Source organism: Alosa alosa, chromosome 20 (genome assembly GCF_017589495.1).
Source record: "Alosa alosa isolate M-15738 ecotype Scorff River chromosome 20, AALO_Geno_1.1, whole genome shotgun sequence".
Lineage (NCBI taxonomy): Eukaryota > Metazoa > Chordata > Actinopteri > Clupeiformes > Clupeidae > Alosa > Alosa alosa.
The window spans coordinates 8432803-8447656 of NC_063208.1; the positions used below are offsets into that span (position 1 = coordinate 8432803).

The 14854-nt window shown below is 44.7% G+C and overlaps 1 protein-coding gene across 12 annotated transcripts in view; it reads left to right on the forward strand.

The window, feature by feature from the left end:
• The window catches only part of celf3a (cugbp, Elav-like family member 3a), a 33292-nt gene extending 21853 nt beyond the window's left edge, over positions 1-11439 (forward strand). For 5 of the 12 annotated variants that reach the window (XM_048230408.1, XM_048230401.1, XM_048230409.1 and 2 more), the window contains 10 exons: positions 919-1047; positions 2389-2468; positions 2751-2921; positions 3538-3748; positions 4406-4555; positions 5721-5780; positions 6410-6514; positions 7635-7778; positions 8287-8457; positions 11214-11439. In XM_048230408.1, coding sequence (XP_048086365.1) covers positions 919-1047; positions 2389-2468; positions 2751-2921; positions 3538-3748; positions 4406-4555; positions 5721-5780; positions 6410-6514; positions 7635-7778; positions 8287-8414 — 1178 coding nt within the window. In that variant the 3' untranslated portion in view covers positions 8415-8457; positions 11214-11439. Of the gene's footprint in view, positions 1-918; positions 1048-2388; positions 2469-2750; positions 2922-3537; positions 3749-4405; positions 4556-5720; positions 5781-6409; positions 6515-7634; positions 7779-8286; positions 8458-9392; positions 9493-11213 lie in introns of all 12 variants that reach the window. The other 7 variants (XR_007192063.1, XM_048230403.1, XM_048230405.1 and 4 more) reach the window with 7 other exon arrangements.
• Positions 11440-14854: the final 3415 nt, after the last annotated feature.

The window sequence follows — 14854 nt, forward strand, 5'->3', positions numbered from 1 at the left end:
CAGCAACCCACCATGGCCTTCCATCACCTAGGTTACCCCACACCACAGCCAGCCTGCAGACCGCTCTGGAAATCCTCCATTCTCAGTCTGATTTCTCCACCTGATTTCTTCATCTGTAGAACATAACCAAAGACAGCAAAGTAAAGCTGAAAACATAAAGCCCATGCATTCAGAGAGAAAAAGGGCTAGCTCAAACACATACGTGCATTTGTGCAGATTACATCTGTACTTACTGCAGACTGATATATTTTCAGCAACACACACAATAGATTATGTTAATGCTGCACGAGTGGGTGACATCACTTGTCTCCATGGCCACTGATGCAGCTATAGATGTAGACGGTACATGCAGAAGAGACTCAGAGCGCCTCGAGTCCACACCTGTTGGCTTGTATCCAAAGCTGGAAATCGGCTATGCCAGCCCAGTACCAAACGCCATCTGCAAACACCTACAGTCATTATAGATCACTATCGCCCTCTGGTGGGAGGGGAGGGGATTACATGGCCATTGTGTCTCGTCACCCGACTGTTTCATTGTCAAGGTCTTCACTTTGTGTCGCGTCAATGAATGTGTACAGCTGTTTTTTTGTTGTTGTTTAATTTCTCTCTGCTCGCTTCGGTTATTTTCACCCTCTTGTCAAATTTCACCTCTTTTTTTCATGAATGTTTTCTTTCTTTTTCCACCATTTTGTCCTTACCTTTGCCCCCCCCTCCATCTCTTTGAGTCTCTCCCTCCCTTATTCTCCGCATCTCTTCCTCCCTCTCTCTTTCTCTGCTCTGTCTGTTTTCTCTCTCTGTCTTGTCTGTCTTGTCTGTCTTGTCTGTCTTGTCTGTCTTGTCTGTCTGTCTGTCTGCGTTCCTCTGTCCATGTCTCCTCATCCACCCCCTCTGACCCTCTCGCGCCACCTTTCCCCTCAGAAGACAGGAAGTTGTTTGTTGGGATGCTGGGCAAGCAGCAGTCGGACGCCGACGTCAGGAAGATGTTCGAGGCGTTCGGCAGCATCGAGGAGTGCACTGTACTCCGGGGGCCTGATGGCACCAGCAAAGGTAGCCACACACACACACACACACACACACACACACACACACACACACACACACACACACTTAATCTCTTTCTGTGTCTTACTCTCTGTCTGTCTTTCTCCTCTTTCTCTCTAATGCTCTGCTGAACCTGTTCACACACACACACACACACACACACACACACACACACACTTTTAATCTCTGTGTCTGTGGCTCTCGCTCTCTTTATCTCTCTTTCTCTCTGTCTTCCATCTGCCAGAAAACACTCTCAGACCACAGGCACTCATCCCTGACACCCCCTACTCCAAAGGTCCAAACCCTGCCAGCACACATTTCACAACCATACTCATCCATTCACACACACACACACACACACACACACACACACACACACACACACACACACACAACCACTCACCCTCGCCCTCGCACAGAGAGAGAGAGAGAAGCCAGAAACCTCCCATCCACCAACACCCTTTACCAGCCAGACAACCACTCACTTACAACCATAACATGAACATGAACACACACACACACACACGCTCACACACTCACATACACACATAGGCTCACAAAATCTCACTCGCAAGCAACAAAAGCACTCTACACCAGCATCCTCGGCATTCGGGATTAAGTCCAATTTCTGTAGTTCTACCACAGCACTGGGACACTCTCTCTCTGTCTCTCCCTTCCCCCCCATAGCACTGAGACTCTCTCTCTCTCTCACCCTCTCTCTCTCTGTCCCCCCTAGGACTGAGACTCTCTCTCTCTCTCTCTCTCTTGACTCCCCCTCTGTTGAGAGGCTCCATCTAGTCCCAGAAACACTGTGGCTTAATCCCCATCTGGGCAGCGGGCCACGTAATCTCATCCCTGGCCCCCCCTATCAGTACCGACCGTGAGGAGGGAGTGTGGTTTCTCTCTCTCTCTCTCTCTCTCTCACCCTCTCGCCTGGAGGCCCGCCAGCTCGTCACAGCCCCGTGGCACGCCGCCATCGTGATGGCGGGGCCAGAGCTGTGTGTAGCCATTGTGTGGGCGGGAATATTATAAATAATGAGAAGAGGAGGAGGAGGAGGAGGAGGAATGGCTCGTGTAACAACCTATGAAGGGTGTTGTGGAAGGGAAATGTGTACAAACGGATTTTATGTGTGTGTGCGCGTGCGCGCATGTGTGCTCATATGTTTTAATGTACGTTGTATGGTAATTTTCTAGGACTGTGCTCTGTGCTGTTTTGCATGGTATTTGCATCTTTTTTTGTCAGTGCTTTAGTGGTGGATGGTTCTAGGTGGCACATGTTAATGATTTGCATTTTTCTTCCGTGTGTCCGTGTTTGTGTGTGTGTGTGTGTGTGTGTACATGTTAAAGGCTGTGCCTTTGTGAAGTACCAGAGCAATGCTGAAGCCCAGGCTGCCATCAGTGCATTGCATGGAAGCCGCACTCTACCGGTGAGTTAAGCACTCTTTCTATCTCTATCTCTCTCTCTCTCTCGCACACACATACACTCACATACACACACACACACACACACTCCTACAGTCTGTAGTACCCATTTACAAGGTATCATGCACAGTCAGCCATCTGAATGACAGTTGACTTTGAATGGCTAAAGACTCCATGTGTCATCTGCATACACACACACACACACACACACACACACACACAGAAACAGACTGTCTCCTGCAGTTTGCGTTGCGCTCTCTCACCGGTGCTCCTGTGTCGTCCCGCAGGGCGCCTCGTCGAGCCTGGTGGTGAAGTTTGCCGACACGGAGAAGGAGCGCGGCATCCGCCGCATGCAGCAGGTGGCCTCCCAGCTGGGCGTCATCAGTCCCATGAGCCTCCACCTGGGCGCCTACAACGCCTACACACAGGCTGTGAGTAGCAACGCCTACACGCAGGCCGTGAGTAACAATGCACAATACACACACACACACATACATATACACATACACATACACATACACATACACATACACATACACATACACATACACACACACACATATACATATACACATACACACATACACACACACACACACACACACACACACACACACACACACATACACAGACACATACACATACACATACACATACACATACACATACACACACACACATATACATATACACATACACACATACACACATACATACACATACACACATACACACATACATACATACACATACATACACATACACATACAAACACACACACATACATATAAACATACACATACACACACACACACACACATACACACACCATATGCTACACGCAATGCTGTAAACCTACCCTTGGATAACATTCGTTACACATAGACATCACATAGAGTTATCCATGTTTAATTTCACATAGAGTTATCTATACACTCATATGATCATATCTAAGCTTGTTGTGATCGTTTTGCAGCCTGTGTTATTGTCCTCATGCACTAAATGCATGCGCGCGCGTGTGTGTGTGTGTGTGTGGGTGGGTGTGCATGTGTTGCCTATTTTCCACCCTCTCAGTTGGTCCAGCAGCAAGCTCTGGTCGCCCAGTCGGCGTACTTGTCTCCCGTAGCAACAGTCGCCGCCGTGCAGATGCAGCAGCTGGCGGCGCTCAATCCCAGCAGCATCATTTCAATCCCAGCAGCCACGCAGATAGCCACCCCCATCGCGTCAATCACCCCCTCCTCAGGTAACACGGCAGGCTGGCCGAGGTCTGCAGACGTGTTTGATTGTAAGTAAATAGCTACAATAAATGCGTGTCGTGTCTTAAGTCCTGTTCCAAACTCATGGACACTCTCTGCAAAAACAACCATACCATTATAATATCATATGTTGTCACAGTGTCGTATTTTAAAAGTCTTTTTCCAAACTCTTGGACACTCAAAACTAAAAGCAAAAACAACACACCACACCATAATAGCAAGTCACACTGTGTTCAAAGTTCTCTGGAATTCAGGCGTGGGCCAGGGTGTTTAAGCATTTAAAAATACATAATTCTAAATAACAACAGATAGATATAGATAGAATACTGTATAAATAGAAATTGTAGATAGATAGATAGAAATTGTTCTTGCTTTCTTGCTTTCTGTTCTTGTACAAAAAAGAGAAAAACGGGAAGAGAGTGGTTTTGAGGAGTATTCCCCTGAGAATTCCCCCCTGTGTATGATTGCTATGTAATAACTTCCATATGGAGAGACTGTGTCTTCATAAAAGGCTTTGCATGACTTGCCCGCACGTGTTCCATTGATGTGAAGCAGTTCTGGGACATTGTCCTGAGTTCATGTGCTTTTATCTCTGGACGTGACCTGATCGTGTGGCTGCTGCCGTGAGTGTAATAACGACCCGCTGCTGTCATTTCTCCTCCCGCCCGCCCCCCGTGCCTCCGCAGGTACCAGCACCCCCCCGACCCTCGCCGCCACGCCAGTCTCTGCCTTGCCTCCACCAATCGCGTTGAACAGCTACCCCCCTGTGCCAGCGCCGCCCAACGGGCAGTCGGCCTCCGAGTCGCTCTACACCAACGGCGTGCATCCTTACCAAGGTCAGAACTCTACAGCCCCACCCTCATAACGATGAGTTCCACACAAACTCTCCGTGCTGCTGCACTACTTGGTGCATATGACTTACTGTTCAGGCTGAGCTACACCAGGCACGGAACGGCTCCCACACACAGCTGCGTGCATCGCGTTGCTGGAGACGCATCCCATTCATTTTGAATGGGCTCGCGTGATCGTTGCCGAACTGAATTGTGGGTCCGCGGCGTCAGCGTTTCTCGCGCTGCTCGGCGTTGGAGGAGTTCAGCTGTTGCTGCACCGACAGCGGCACCGGCCAATCAAGCCAATCTACGGACGGCACCAACCAATCACATTACGGTTTTACTTCAAGTCATTTGCATAGCTACCGTCGGGAACACCCACTGGAATGCGTTGACGGAACGCAGCTGTGTGTGGGAGCCGTAACTGAAGCGCTCCGTTCGCGACGCGTAAAATCCATTTTAGATTAATGGTCTCTTTTTTTTCGAACGTACGCGCCGCTATCACGTCTGGTGTAGCCAGTTCCATTGATTATAGTGAAAGCTAATTGTTGCAGCAGACACAACGCGAACGGAACGCTTCAGTTATGCGCCTCTTGTAGCTCATACCTTGGTATGGTACCATGGTAGTGTAGAGTGGATAAGGAGACGGGTTTGCAAGCAGTGGCCTGAAAAAGTTGTTCGTTTGATTGACCCAGCTGCTACCGTGGTGGCCTTGAGCAAGGCACTTAACCCCACGTTGCACCAGGGAGTCTGGCTCTCTAATTAATTGACATCTGTCAGTCGCTTTGGAGAAGGTTTAGAGAGATTTATCTATTTGGAAGAAGTATCTTCCAAGTAAAGTTAAAGATAAAAAAATCACTCTTTCGTCAAGACCAGCATACGAGCAGTATGCCATCTTAGAAACAGAGTCTGTGTTGCAAGTTAAAACGGCAGATTCTGCTGCATAAAGAAATAATGATGAATGTACTTGCATAAAACCTGCCTACATCTGTCATTATGAGTCGAAAGTATCCATGATCATAGCCCCTGATTAGTGTAATATGTTTCAGCTGTTTTACATCTACTGCTCGAGTACTGAGTCGGCAACCTTTTAGCTAAATCTCTCTCTCTCTCTCCTCTGTAGATTCTGCATATATTCATTCTTTATTTTTTTATTCTCTCTGTTCATCAGCTCAGAGCCCGGCACTGGACCCCCTCCAGCAGGCCTACACTGGCATGCAGCACTACACTGGTATGCATGCAGTATACCGTAAAGAAAATAAAAGCAAATACATTAATATATAACATATACATATAATGTATATAGATGCAATAATTGATATGCACACATACAATCATTTGCTGTGTATAAGACACATGGTGTATAAACTGCATGATGGTGTTTTATGCAAATAAAAACTACACTCGCTCCCGTGTATTAACCACAATGTCTTAAATATTACTTTATCGTGTCACAAAATGCTACTTTTCAAGTGGTTACCGTCTGTGGCATGCATGAAACCACTCAGTTGTGGGTTGATTTCCCACAAACCCAATGATTCAGAATCAGTTTGTGTTTTAATCCAGAAGAATATTGAAGAAGATAAATGCAATCCCATGTAAAGCCCTTCCCCTTGTTTTAACCTCATAGCTGAAAAAATCAGCAAAATCAATGCATAAACCTTGGTAAATAGAGGAGAAATTAGTGTGCATACATACATACATACACACACACACACACACACACACACACACACACACACACACACACACACACACACTGAGATCTCCACCCTTTAGCTGTACCAGGAGCAGAGCAGGCTCAGCATGACCGTGCATTTCTAATCGAATCTGATGTCCCCCACCCCCCTCCCCCTGCAGCCACCTACCCCGCTGCATACGGATTGGTCGGACAGCCGTTCCCCCACCAGCCAGCCCTCGTCGCCCAGCAACCGCAGCAGCAGCAGCAATTGCAGCAGCGTGAGGGTAATCATGGTCACCTCCTGTCCAGGCAGACCCCAGTCACGGCAACTTCCTGTCGGAATATGATTTCCGTTTTTCTCCTCCTTCTTGCCGTCTGTAGTCTGGGGTCTGTCTGTACAGAGTGCTCCCATCCCTTCCTCTCCCCTCCACCCCCACACTGTAATGTCATTTTATGCAAAGGGATGGAGTCTGTGTTCTCTCTCTCTCTCTCTCTCCCTCATTGTTGAATTGATGGCTGCTGTATGGCTTGTATGCGAGAGGTCACTGTCTTGCTTTATTCCTCATTACTTTAAACAGGAGGCAAAGACTGGGAGTGGATTAGACTCCAATGAGATCTCAGATCTCTCTCCCTCTCTTCTGACACTTCATCCTCTCTCCCTCCCTCTCTCTCTCTCTCTCTCTCTCAATCTTTCACCTTCATCCTCTTTTCTCTCTTTTTTCTGACTCTTCATCTTCTCACTCTCTTCCTTCCTTCCTGTTACTCTTTCACCTTCATCCTCCTCTCTCTCTCTCTTTCCTCTGACTCATCTCATCTCTGTTTTCTGCCCTCCCACCTCAGGGCCAGAGGGCTGTAGTGGTTTACACTCTGCAGAGGTCTCAGATCTCTTTCTACCTCTTTTTTTTTTCTTTCATTCTTTCTTCCTTGCTGTTACTCTTTCACCTTCAACTTCTCTCTGCCCCCCTCTCTCTCCTGACTCATCTCATCTCATCTCCACCTCAGGGCTGGAGGGCTGTAGTGGATTAGGCTCTACTGAGATTTCAAATCTCTATTTCTCCTTTATTCTTTATTTACCTAAGACAGTGAGGAAGCCTCTCTTATTTATTTATCTATTTATATTTATTTATTTATTTATTCATTCATGTTCATCTCTTTAATCTCCTGATTCGACTCAATTTGATTCAAGTGCGCTTTAATAGCATGACAAATATTTTTCGCATTGTCAAAGTATAAAGTTAACATAAAGCTTACATACAGAAAAAAATCAATACAATATATGGCAGGCAAACATAGATATGCATCCAAGATTAACAAACAAACCGGTGTGTGTGTGTGTGTGTGTGTGTGTGTGTGTGTGTGTGTGTGTGTGTGTGTGTGTGTCTCTTCTCCCTCCTCCCCCCACAGGTCCTGAGGGCTGTAACATCTTCATCTATCACCTGCCTCAGGAGTTCACCGACTCCGAGATGCTGCAGATGTTCCTGCCCTTCGGCAATGTCATCTCGGCCAAGGTGTTCGTCGACCGTGCCACCAACCAGAGCAAGTGCTTTGGTGAGTGAGCGCAGCTTCTCTTGGGCCCTCAGTCAGAACAAGAGTAGCGTGGTGGAGAAAGTGAGGAGAGTTTGGGGAGGGAGCGGGAAGGAGGATCTAAGAAAGTGAGTCAGTCAGTCTGACTCACAAGAACGTAGACAGAATGAGGACAGAATCTATTTCAAAGTTCACTTGATATTGACATAAAAAATGATGCATGCATGCATTGGAATGTGAATGAGCACAACAGTTTGGGCAAAAATAAATGAAAGAAGTAAAGTGTCAATTACATTATAGTATTAATGTCTCATAAATAGTATTTCTCCATTTGTATCTTCAAAAAGAAAGTGAGAGTCAGTGAGTGAAAGGCTAAAGGCATACAGTCTTTCAAGGAAGCCAGGTGCCACTGTAATGCACAGCACCACAGACACCCATAATCCACAGGCGCTGTACTAACTTTGCCACCTTCCACCTCTCCTCTCTTCTCCTTTCCTCTCCTCTCCACTCCACTCCTCTGGCTCTCCTGCAGGCTTTGTGAGTTTCGACAACCCAGCCAGCGCCCAGGCCGCCATCCAGTCCATGAATGGCTTCCAGATCGGCATGAAGAGGCTCAAGGTGCAGCTCAAGCGGCCCAAAGACGCCAACCGGCCCTACTGAGTGTGACGGACACAGCGAGAAGGAGGGGAAGAGAGTGAGAGAGGTGAGCGTGACGCGACAGGGTAGCCGTGACGACGACGAGGGAGGGAGGGAGGGTGGTGGGTTGAAGGAGGAGGTTGGCAGAAACATCAAAAGGTGCTGCAGTAGAAATGCACAAGCCAGAAAGGAAGGGGGTTATTATGTGATATTATGGGATAGCTGCTGGATGTTAGGAGAACCCTGTGCAGGTAGTCTGATGTGACGGGAGGCTTTGAGAGATCTGTCCTGTGGTGTTGGGAGAGGAAGTAAGCCAAGGCTGTTTAAGGCAATAACTCTTCTGCCCTAGGCCGCAGCTTGATGAGGGGCAAATAATATGTGAAATAACCAGAGCAATACTCTGTATTTTCAGCTGCAGTTTCAACCAAATGTTCTTATACGAGTTATAATTTTCCTCTGATATCACAAAAGTGTGGGGTCATCGAAACAATTATTCTCTGGACAAAAATTAATTTTGTTAAAAGCAGTGTATATCCCCCCCTTAACTCAAGATTTTGTTTTTGTCAGATGAGTATGAGTCAAAGCATCCCTGTGCTGTTTTGGCCATGTGTTTTTGGACAGAGAGTTAAGCTCCAGCAAAGCTTTGTGAAGGTCACGTGTGACTCACTGATGCAATTTGTGTCATTCTCAGGGCTGTGGTTGACTCACACTTCAAACACAAAAACAATGCTTTTAAATGTGAGATCTGCTAGTCATTCAGCTTAAATGTTTTTTTTGTAAAAGTACAATGTGAAAATTCTAGAGCAGCGATGAAAAAAATAATAATATCCAGTGACTAGTTTGACCCTGAAACAATAATAATCTGAATCAGAATTTTAATGAAGGAGCAATAAAACTGTGATTTATTAAATTTTTTTACCTTTTTTATTTTGATTGTTTTTGTGTGATTGTGTCCTCAAAACAAACAAACAAACATGCGGCCCCATCACGCCACTCCCCCAGGCGGCCCTGTCCAATCAAACAGGGTGTGGAGACCACGGCGCTATGGCTACGGTTACCTAGCAACTAATAAAGATTCCCCCCTTCTTCCTCTCACAGCGTTGTAAGTTGATTGGCCTGTGTTGGTTGCTGTGGCGATATCTCTTGCCTGTGATGGTTGCCATAGAGGCCAGCGCCTCTGAATCCACCATGCTGAGTGATGCATGGCGGGTTGCTGTGGCGACCATGAACTTGTGTTTGGTGCCTTGTGACTTTCTATTTTTGTTTTATAAATACTGATCAATAACTTAAACTGCTTCCAAGCAAAACAAAAAGTAATTCAGCAATTCCCACAGTTTATGAACAACATAGCCAATATTTCCATTCTAACACTAAACCAACCACTCAAAACGAGTACCATCTCAGATTAAGATCTATATGCTTAAGCTCTGGTTCCGGCTGGACTGTTTTTGATCAGTTCTCTCTGTGTTTGATTGGTCATGACTATATTTCTTGGCTACACTCCCATGTTTAGTTTGGTGCTGTACTAGTTCTGTGAATGTGGGGGTTTTCCATGTGGTTGTATTTGAATCAGAGAGATTGTGATAGTGGGTATGCTGTTTTGTGCAAATGACTGAGTGAAATGAACGTCTGTTTGTGTGTGTGTGTGTGTGTTAGACAGTGTATTTCTATATACTTTTTTGCCCAAATAAGATGTCGTGAGTAAGATCTAGCAAGTGAAAGGTGACCTATGTATGTGCATCTGTGCGTGTGTGGGTGTGTATTTCTGTGTGTGTGAATGTTTTGCTTGAGTGAGATTTGTCCTGGCTGCGTGTGCATCTGTTTGTGTGATAGCGTGACTCATCCTCTTATATCTCAAAACTCACACGAGGTTTGAGGTGACAGTGTGTGGTTGTCATGGTAACAAGTGACATGTTATGCCCACCAGAGAACAGCATTCCTCTGTAGGAATTCTGGGATTTGTAGGAAATGGAACCAAAAAGGAAAAATAAATACCTAAATTAATGTTACATTTTGAATTGACAGTCTGAAAGCCATTTTATTTTCAAATTATAATTAATTTGCTAATGCAAACTATAACCCAGAATTCCTATGGTGCATGTTGGAGATTTGTTTGCCTGCCAAAAAAATGCTCCTGGCTTTAAACAAAACAAGTTGTCTGCATACACCCATAAACACGCATTCATTCATTCACGCACGCACTCACTCACTCACTCTAACGCTACGGCTCACTGTAAATAGAAGCATTACGACCCTCTCTGACACCTCTGCATCAGCACTTTGGTCTCTTGGCCACCTTGAGAATCTCTCCACTGACCCATGACTGACATAAAAAAAAAAAAACATATTTCCAACATTTAAAAAAGAGACACATTTCTTGCATCACTGGAATCACACAGCGACCCCTTGCACCTTTATCTGTGTTGTGTACAGAGGCCAAGAGTGAATGCAGAGAGACAGATCATAACAGAGATAACAGGCATTGTATCTGTTTCTGTGTGTTATGGTTTTGTTAAGTGTAGCAGGTGGCTCTGTCTGAGAGCACACAATTAGCTCTGCGCACCTGGCCAAAACAAGTGTGGGGGGTCATTGTGTGAGCTCCATGGTGGCACAAATAAAAGGATGTCTAACTAATTGTGCTTTCAATTCCCTTTTCTTTTCCTTTCCTTTCCTATTTACTTTTCCACTCTCTTCCTCTCCCTCACACTCTTTCAATCTTTTTCTGTTTCTCTCTTTTCCTTGTTCTTGCTCTTTCTTTTACTCTCTCTCTCTCTCTCTCTCTCTCTCTCTCTCTCTCTCTCTCTCTCTCTCTCTCTCTCTCAGGAGGAACAGGACCAAATGTGTGAAGTGTGGAGGTCTGTGTCTCTTTTGCCGTTTTAAAAACATGGGACCAACTGCTCAGCAAACCAAACCCCATCTAGCTTCATGCATAGGACTAGAAAAAACTCAAAACCGTTCAGAATCCATGCAGCTGAAGAACACAGGACCAACTCACTACCCTTAAAGCGTAATGTCAAAAAATAAACATTTAAAAAAAAATGAAAACAAATACAGTACAACAGCACAGCACACAGCCTAACCCACAGCTCTGCCTAAGACGGGCCTGCCAACCCGACTCATATCCTGTGAGCAGGCACCCCTCAAGCATAGAGAGAGAGACCCAAATGTACACAGGAATAGAGATGCACTGCTCTGCTCAAACCCACAGATGGCGCTGTGGCGATCATAACTGCATTTTATTAATGCCATTATTATACCACTGCCAGAGTCCGTTATACATGTATATAGATATGGAGGGGTATCATATGAGGGAGGGGGTGGGTGGGTGGGTGGGGGTATCAGTCACGTATGATATAGGGTGGGGGGGGGGGGGGGGGGTCTGGCGAGTATGGTGCTCCATAGGCTTTGGGTTTTACTTCCTGTTTTACCTTAACAACTACTGCAAAGCAGTGTGGGTAACCAGGTGGGCGATATCACCGTAGATACCACCCATCCTGGCGGCCTGAAGGGTTGATTTTGGACGGGTGTGTTAGACACATGCACAGACTGGGGCAAAATCGGAGAGGGGTGATCAGGTGTCTGAATATTGTCAGCGGTAGAGTTAGTTTTTCAATTGGTGGAAGTTGTTGAGAACAGTGATTGGGATGGGGAAACCTATCGGAAAATATCTAACTGTATATATATCATGTTTTAAAAATCAAATCAAAAAAAGCATTTGGGCAAATTTTTGGGATATATCATTATAATTATGATTTTATTATTATTATTATTATTATTGCTCTATTTAATATTTATCATTTATGTGGTAGATGTTTTCTTTTTTAATTTACTTTTAATTTATTTATTTTTCCTAAAATATCTCTGAGATTTAAAAGATGAAAAATCAATCATTTTTTTAGAATATAATCTTTATTTCTAGTTATGACACATTAAGCCTAATGGTTCTTTATTTATTTAATTGTTGTTTTACATGTTAATTAAAAAAAAAAGCTAAATAAAAATATGAAAATCATCTTCTGATTTGCTTCGACTCACGAGTTTGTTTGCTTGTGTTTGTGTGTGTCTGTTTGATGATAACAGGTTGCTTGGTGCAACCTCCTGACTCTATTTAACAGAATCAGATCCTTGGAGTGCAGACAGACCCTCGGGCCTGCCAACCTGCCTTGAACGCCACGTAGAATAATAATGTGACCGACCCAAGGGACAGTTTTGGCTGTTGGGGACATATTTTGCAGCATGTACACCTTTTGACTGATTATATCAGATCTTCAAATCTATCTATCTATCATTTGAAGATAGATAGATAGATAGATAGATAGATAGATAGATACTTTATTGATCCCTGACCTTTAATTTCCCCTTGGGGATCAATAAAGTATATATCTATCTATCTATATCTATCTATCTATCTTCAAATGTTTACATACTTCGGGATGGCATTACTGTATGCCCTCACTACCCTTATAGAAACAATTTTACACAACCCACTTGCACTATGCAGTGTCAGGCCTTGTTATTACCTGTATGGGAGATGAAGCCTGGAAGGGAGGTTATCTTGGAAGGGGTGTTTCGGGAAGTGGAAGGGACCAGCATGGATCCCAGTGGGCCATGGATGTTGGTGGGGGAGGGGGGTACCATGCATCATGAAAGAATTCAGAAAACAGACATTCTCTTCGGGTATTAAGGTTTCCAAGCACCTACCAGACCTGGGCTATAAAGGCATCAAAGGATGCAAATCTACCAGACTCAATTTAAAAAGGAGCTTGAGAATAAAACTATTGCATGAGTCCTATACACCTATATCTTGCACCATGGCTGACGGAAGGGTCACTCTGACAGCATACTTGATTGATTATTAATCAAATCGGCTGGATTTGGAAATGAGAAGACTGGTGAACAATTAAATCATAGGTTTTATGACCTCATTCCCACAAAAGGTGGTATTTAGGTCACCTCAGTCTTTGTGTTGCGATTATCTCAAAGTAGGTTGCTTAAAATTACCTTTAGTAGTGAGGACATGACTATTCCATCCCAAAATATTTGAATATTCCCAGTTAGAGAGCGAATGGGCACTTAATGGCTGCCATTACACCATCCAGACTGGCACCACTACATACGGTTACACTGGTAATGTTAGATGTGTTCCCTTATGAAATACTGCATGTCCCACCTTGCATATTTAGACGTGGCGTTATATAACAGATTGGTTCATCGTGAATTACCAGTAGGCTATGTTATTGTCTGAATGAAGCTGGCAAGGACGCCACTGGGGAGGTGAGTGGTAGGCTACCCTGGCACAACAATGTTGTTCCTTCGATGCTCTCTTAGCCAGACACGATAACCTTTAGTATACTGATCTTATTGTCAAAAAAAGTGTGGCTTCACTTGCTGTATTGAAGTGACAATGCAAAATACCTCACCACCAATGGAGCACAGGCTACACTTTCTTCTCTTGTGTTTTAGAAAAATATTGCACAGTTCAGTGCCCTTGTTTACTGTACTGGCAACAGTGTGTTCTTGAACACACACTCTTCCTAAGAGAGGAAGCTGTGCATGGACAGCAGGCAAATTGCTTAACCACACCCTAGCCACAAAATACTCCAACACTGAGACGTCACTTTGCAAGGTAACGATCCATTTCCCTGTAGACCCTTTCAACAATAAAAACAAAAACAATGCTTGAACGTTCTATTTGGGCCCCAATCTACTTCCTCTGCATTAAGATAACATATGGAATGTTAAAAAGGAAGTCTTGTGGGGCCAACTATGATGCTGATAATGGAACTCTCTTGAAAGGGTCCGTAGGCTATCAACCTTTGTGACGCTTTATGTTGTTCTGTGTAGGTTACTAGGTTGTTAGGGGGAACTAAGAGCATGTGGCGACATCTGGAGGTAGGAGAGTCAAATAACAATTTTTGAAATGTTTGGACTCAGTTGTCCGCCTACACCACATGCTGTGTGTAAAATAGAATCATACATTAGGCTCAGCCTAGTTTACAGAAATAGAAACGTTGTATATTAAACGTCTGAATAGGCCTACTGAATGTGTTCTTAGTCTTCCCATGGGTGCTTCAATAAGATGGTGAGCCAAGCGCATAGGCCTAACCTAAGTCAAATCGGTGAGATTTGGAAATGAGAAGACAAATCAACCGTTATCCTAGGTTATGTGACAACCTTCCCATAGGCTAAAATGTGGTATATAGGTCACCTCTGTCTATGTGCTGCCATTGTCTGAAACAGACCTTTGTCTCGTAGCCTATTCTCAGTTGGCTTCTGCTCTGCCAACATCAAAGGAGCATATAACAATTGATCACATCGCCCGAGGTATGAGTGGGTCAAACGCCTGGGCTGTAGTTGTGGTCTGGAGGTGAGCGAGTAGCCTATCCTTAAAATAAATAAAAGCCTTACATAATTCCTGTTGCAAATTGTTCAGTGATCAAGGCTGTCCTTTCACGAACAGCTTA